We start from the raw sequence: 6747 nt of genomic DNA on the forward strand, positions 1-6747 counted from the left end.
CCTGGCACTCATTGCCAATTTCCTCCGCCGTCAGCCAGGTATGCGCCCAGGTAGGACACCAAGTGGCATCCCTGGGGGGCACTACTGTCACGCCCTGATCTGTTTCACCTGTCCCTGTGATTGTCTCCACCCCTCCAGGTGTCACTGATTTTCCCCAGTGTATTTATCCCTGTTTCCTTTCTCTATGTGACAGTTCGTCTTGTATGTTTAGTCAAGTCAACCAGCGTGTTTTCCCCCGTATTCCTTTTCTATTTTCTTTTGCTAGTCTTCCTGGCTTTGACCACTGCCTGACCATCCTGCCTGCCCTTCGGTATCTATTGGACTCTGAACGGGTTGTGACCTTTCGCCTGTACACAACCATGCTCTTGCCTACCCCTTTTGGATTAACATTGTAAGACTCCAACCATCTGCATCTGGGTCTCGCCTTGACAAACTGTTTTAATTTAGATTTCATGTGATCTTTAATGCATCTTCTATATTTTATTTGATCTTTGATGTGCCTTTGTACAAGATCAAGAGCATCTCGGGACAGTTACTGTCTGTGTTTTGTCTGGAAGAGTTTCTTCATGTGAGTGTGCAAAGACACCAACATTGTGCAAATAACTGAAGACATTCACTTACATTTTGTAAAAAAAAATGTTTCTGTCTCTCACATGGTAGAGGTTTGATATGATGACAACATAATGTGCTATCTTTTTCAGTCTGTGTTAACAAACTCCCATGGTCAGATAACATGTCTTATCAAGCGTAAAACATAACCTCCTAACATTATGCAACAGTTTCCATGAAAACAATACAGGAACAAAGCAAAAGGTATTTCAACATTGATTTCATAACATAAACCACCTTTTGGGAGTTTGCTTAAGTCTCAACCTGCCAAAGGCCATCTGTCATGTCTGCTTAACGTTCACTGATACTGTCACGGGTGTCGTATGAATTGGACCAAAATGCAGCGGGTACGTGAATGCTCATAATACTTTTATTAGAACATTTACACAAAACAAGAAAACGAAAGACAGCTAAACAGTATTGCAGGCCTAGCAGTGCAAAAACAACTTCCCACAAAAGACAGGTGAAAAAGGGCTACCTAAGTATGACTCCAAATCAGCAACAACGATGTAGAGCTGTTCCTGATTGAGAGCCATACCAGGCCAACACAAAGAAATACACAACGTAGAAAAAAACATAGAAATACAAAACATAGAACAATACCCAAAAACCCGACAACCCAAAACAAACACACCCCTGCCACGCCCTGACCAAACTACAATAACAAACAGCCCCTTTACTGGTCAGGACGTGACAGATACCTACGTAACCTGCAAACTAGACTGCAATAGAGTTTGTATATGTTAATGACCAAGTCCTTAAGTGACTATATAATGAAAACGTATATAGCTGCCAGTAAAACAGGATCAACATATTTAATCACGTACAATGGCCAACTTCACTGCATCAAAACTTCATCCCCATCAGCATCCTCAGGAACTCTGGTTCTTCTGTCCAAATATCAGACATGGGGCATATGGAATGCCCACCTGAGAAATCGGGTAGGTTACTATTCTGTCCTCTTACAAGTGAAAAAAATGACACATCTCATTACTGTGTGACCTGAGTGCACTTATTCCTTTACGCATGCACTTTAGTTTTCAATATTTGAGTTCAGTGGCATCTGTACGTTATTGTACAGTTGTATAGTATTTAACTTATTAATTACCAATGACATGTAGGCGTATGCAATATTATCACACTCACTGTACATCACAAAACCACACTCCCCCATGTTTGAGAATTTTTCTGAAGCAAGACTTTGGTTGACTTGGTTGACATCTGATGCTTTTTTGAAATGTACCAATATTCTGAGGAACAACCGCATCTGTCTGCCTACAGTATAAAAACTGCACGTCTATCATGTTCACAACAGACTGATCCTGGGCATCCTGCAGTCATTCACCATGGCACCTGTCTTTGTGCTGACCATTTTCATCGCCGTTCTCTGCTCAGTTCAGGGCCGATCTACAGGGGTAAGTGTCTATCTGAGACTATTGGGAAAACCCTGTGCATGATGAATTATTTGCGTTTTAAACATTTTAACCTATTTTGTTGCATATTTCCTTCTGCTGTTGGCATACAGAAAGCTCCATTTGAAAGGAGTGAAGAGGACATGGAAATTGGTATGTTCATCCTGTCTTTATAAACATTTAGTTTCTGACATTGTATTATGTATCTAAATATCATGTTCCATAAATGAAACCTGGTTTTATTAATCATTCATTTTTAGAATGTATATGACGTACAGTACCAGTCAAAGTTTGGACACACCTACTCTTTCAAGGCTTTTTCTTCATTTGCACAATTTTCTACATTGTAGAATAATAGTGAAGACATCAAAACTATGAAATAACACATGGAATCATGTAGTAACCAAAAAAGTGTTAAACAAATCAAAATATATTTGAGATTCTTGAAAGTAGCCACCCTTTGTCTTGATGACAGCTTTGCATACTCTTGGCATTCTCTCAACCAGCTTCATGAGGTCGTCACATGGAATGCATTTCGAAAAACTGGTGTGTCTTGTTAAATACATTTGTGGAATTTCTTTCTTAATGCGTTAGAGCCAATCAGTTGTGTTGTGACAAGGTAGGGGTGGTATACAGAAGATAGCCCTATGTGGTAAAAGGCCAATTCCAAATAATGGCAAGAACAGCTCAAATAAGATAAGAGAAATGACAAAGTTTCTTCAAGTGCAGTCGCAAACACCATCAAGCGCTATGATGAAACGAGCTCTCGTGAGGACCCCCACAGGAAAGGAAAACTCAGAGTTACCTATGCTGCAGTTAATTAGAGTTACCAGCCTGAGAAATTGCAGCCCAAATAAATGCTTCAGAGGTCAAGTAACAGAGGAGACTGCGTGAATCAGGCCTTCATGGTTGAATTGCAGCAAAGAAACCACTACTAAGAGACCCCAATAAGAAGAGACTTGCTTGGACCAAAAAGATGAGCAATGGACATTAGACCGGTGGAAATCTGTCCTTTGGTCTGAGTCCAAATTTGAGAATTTTGGTTCGAACCACCTTGTCTTTGTGAGATGCAGAGATGGTGAACGGATGATGTCCGCATGTGTGGTTCCCACCGTGAAGCATGGAGTAGGAGGTGTGATGGTGTGGGGGTGCTTTGCTGGTGACACTGTCAGTTATTTATTTAGAATTCAAGGCACACTTAACCAGCATGGCTACCACAGCATTCTGCAGCAATACGCCATCCCATCTGGTTTGCACTTAGTGGGACTCATTTGTTTTTCAACAGGACAATGACCCAACACACCTCCAGGCTGTGTAAGGGCTATTTGACTAAGAAGGAAAGTGATGGAGTGCTGCATCAGATGACCTGGCCTCCACAATCCCCTGACCTCAATCCATTTGAGATGGCTTGGGATGAGTTGGACCGCAGAGTGAAGGAAAACCAACAAGTGCTTAGCGTTTGTGGGAATTCCTTCAAGACTGTTGCAAAAGCATTCCAGGTGAAGCTGGTTGAGAGAATGCCAAGAGTGTGCAAAGCTGTCAAGACAAAGGGTGGCTACTTTGAAGAATCTCAAGTATAAAATATGTTGAACAATCTTTTTGGTTACTACATGATCCCATATGTGTTATTAGATAGTTTTGATGTCATCACTATTATTTTACAATGTAGAAAAGAGAAAAATAAAAACACTTGAATGAGTGGCTGTGTCTAAACGTTTGACTGGTACAATATATTATCTTATTGTAATATTAGTTATTAGGGACACAGTTGCATTTAAGCAATTTTTTTATCCCATTCCGCAGACAGCACCCGCACCAATAACATTGAGGAGGAGGATTTTTCTGCTTCAACGCTCATTGAGAAGGCCAACAGAAATCTTGGTAAGGCAGCCTGAATATTCCTACCCTGCATTTAATGACACCGAGAATGAAACACAGATAATAACCTTCACTTGGTGTTGTTTTCTAGGGAAAAGACTTGACGAGCCACTAGTCATGTTTGGGGACATTGCAGTAAATACTGGGTTCATGAACGCTGACCCCTGCACAGCTCACACCTGCAAATGGCCGAAGTCCTCTGATGGGAAAGTTTACGTGCCCTATGTGATCTCTAATCAATACTGTAAATATTTTTCTTCTCTGAAATGATTTTCTTCTGAGCTTAATGGTTTGGTTTTACTATACTATATGAGTCTGTGTGTGCGTGTGTGTATTGAGTTTCTGACTTTCTTGTTGCTCCATTGAGCAGCGCCCCAGGAGAGGTCCGTTATTGAAGGTGGGCTGCAAACCTTTGCTGCATCAACCTGCGTCCGATTCTTTCCGCGAACCAATCAGAGGGACTTTGTGGACATCCAGTCTCTGTCAGGGTATGACCGCTGCACATTACGAGACCTGTTATACTTGTCTTCTGCCACTCTTATTTACTTAGTGTTTACATGACAATTTACTTTACCGTTATTGCTACAAAAACAATACTTTACTACTTTTAGAAATGACCTTTATGTCTTCCGTATACACTCTTGTTTGTAGCTGTTACTCGTATGTTGGACGCCAGCAAAATGGCCAGGTGGTGTCTCTGAATAGGAACGGATGTGTCCATCTGTCTGTGGTGCAGCATGAACTGCTGCACGCCTTGGGCTTCAGACACGAGCATTCGCGCAGTGACCGTGACAGCCATGTTCAAATCCTGACTCAGAACATTTTGCCTGGTTAGTGCTTTCTACATCCACAGATGCTGAATTTATAATATATATTTTTAAATAACTTCGTAGGTAAATAATAAATACTATTGTTTACAAGATATGTAAATATTATTCCTGCCCATTTTGAGTAAGACATATTAGTAAAACTTTAAGAACTTGAATGTAAACTTTAGTGTACTTCTATCTGATTATAATAATACATTAGTATTTCATTATTTGTAAACATGTAGAAACACTGACATGGATTTATAAGCTTTTCAATTAATAAGCATTTATAACATTCATAACAATCTGTAAAGCATTTCTTTATAAGCGTGACTTATTCATGAAAGTTATTATACTGTGTAAGAACATGATTTATCATGCATTTTCCATCATAGGAAAGGAATCCAATTTCAATAAGATCAACACGATAAACTTGGGGACTCCATATGACTATAATTCTGTCATGCAATACTCAAGGTAAATTGAGGACATAATGGAAAGGTTTTCTTTACTGCAATAACAGCTGTAATGTTGTATGGCTAAAATAATTTGACCTTTCATAGTCTACTCATGTTATCCTTTAATTTCAATTGATGGTGTGAGAGCTTTCTGCCCAATGTTGTCTGGTTCCAGGTTTGCCTTCTCCAAGAACAATCAGCCCACCATTCTTCCGATCCCTGACAATAATGCAGTTATTGGCGAGGCAACTCAGATGAGCCCTATGGACATTCTGCGGATCAATCGTCTCTACAACTGCAGTAAGTGCCATTTTAAGAAGACCTGTTTATCATAACTGCAAAGAATAAGAGTTGTGATTATTATACCTGCCTGTAAACTTCACGATACCGTTGCTCAATCAATTTGAGATATGTGGGAATATAGTATTTGAATTGAATTTAGTGATATTCTGTATTTATACTGTTATAAATTGGTGTATAGATTATTTTTTAAAGCTTTGAGCACCATCAACTCAAAAGGCAGAAATACAGCATGTCAATTCTAATAATATTTTATTTTTCCCTTCTCTTTTATTAGGAAAGCAGTTGGACTGATTTGAAAAGTGCGAGGGTAGAGCGTCTGCTGAGGATTGTAACTGCAGTTATAGCTTGCTTTTCAACTTTGAACATGAATTTAAGAAACAAATGATATTTTATGCTGATAGAATGAATTCAGATGCAGATCTGTATCCGTATGTCAGATATGTTATGGCTTATCATAGAACATTGGTATGGCAAAGCAAAGTACTGTGGTCTACTGAAACATTATCACAATAAACATGTGTAGCAACGTGTATTTGATAGCCCGTTCTACGTTTGTTATGGTTTATGTTTATTTTTCTGATTGCAAAGGGTACATTGATGGTGATTATCATATAACGTGCACAGGTGTGCAAGTGGATTAGTGGGTAAAACTAAAACCTTCTGTATATTTTTAGGGGAGTTAATAAGGCTATCTCACCAAAGACTACAGTAATAACACATGTCCCAACTCCCACACGCACAGAATATCCTGTATTATACAGCAAATTTAACATTCTGTTACTTTTGCATTTTGGAAGTCTGAAACAACGACATGAGCTTAAAATCATTGTAGAGTGAGTGTCCAGTAATACTTTCCAACATGGTTCCATTTGTAAAAGGTTTATAAAGGGCGTATAATTAGGTTATTAATGATTATTTCATCATTTGTAAATGCATTTTTTGCATTATAAACTATTAATTAAGATGAACCCTTATATATTGTCATACAACCTTATTTCTCACTTTTGGGTGTGATGCATTGGTGTTCTGTTCCATGAACAGAGGAGGATGGTTTTAATGATGTGTCTTGACCCACTTTTGATGCCCTGGTCAAATGTACATTATTCAATCATTCCTAATATATTACCTCTTACCAGATTATATAAACACAGGTAATACCTTTGATTGGTGAAACAGTGGAGGAGGTATCCTCTCACAACGTTGAATGTTTTTGTTATCACACCCACCACACACTGACTGAATATGTTTAACAAAGTGTTGAATCTGTGTCGCGATGAT

The 6747-nt window shown here is 39.0% G+C and overlaps 1 protein-coding gene across 1 annotated transcript; it reads left to right on the forward strand.

Moving 5' to 3' along the window:
- Positions 1-1874: 1874 nt before the first annotated feature.
- LOC106595541 (low choriolytic enzyme-like) lies at positions 1875-5999 on the forward strand. Its single transcript, XM_045708906.1, has 9 exons — positions 1875-2024; positions 2135-2174; positions 3825-3902; positions 3991-4143; positions 4270-4387; positions 4551-4729; positions 5104-5185; positions 5342-5466; positions 5744-5999. The coding sequence occupies exons 1-9, from the start codon at positions 1956-1958 to the stop codon at positions 5758-5760; spliced, it is 861 nt and encodes a 286-aa protein (XP_045564862.1). The 5' UTR covers positions 1875-1955; the 3' UTR covers positions 5761-5999.
- Positions 6000-6747: the final 748 nt, after the last annotated feature.

Source organism: Salmo salar, chromosome ssa26 (assembly GCF_905237065.1).
Source record: "Salmo salar chromosome ssa26, Ssal_v3.1, whole genome shotgun sequence".
NCBI lineage: Eukaryota > Metazoa > Chordata > Actinopteri > Salmoniformes > Salmonidae > Salmo > Salmo salar.

What these genes read in the sequence shown, in the direction of transcription:
- LOC106595541 (XM_045708906.1), top strand. Translation starts at nt 1,956, where the DNA reads ATGGCACCTGTCTTTGTGCTGACCATTTTCATCGCCGTTCTCTGCTCA. An exon ending in TTCAGGGCCGATCTACAGGG is followed by an intron (nt 2,025 to 2,134) that starts GTAAGTGTCTAT and finishes GTTGGCATACAG; the next exon opens with AAAGCTCCATTTGAAAGGAG. An exon ending in GAAGGCCAACAGAAATCTTG is followed by an intron (nt 3,903 to 3,990) that starts GTAAGGCAGCCT and finishes GTTGTTTTCTAG; the next exon opens with GGAAAAGACTTGACGAGCCA.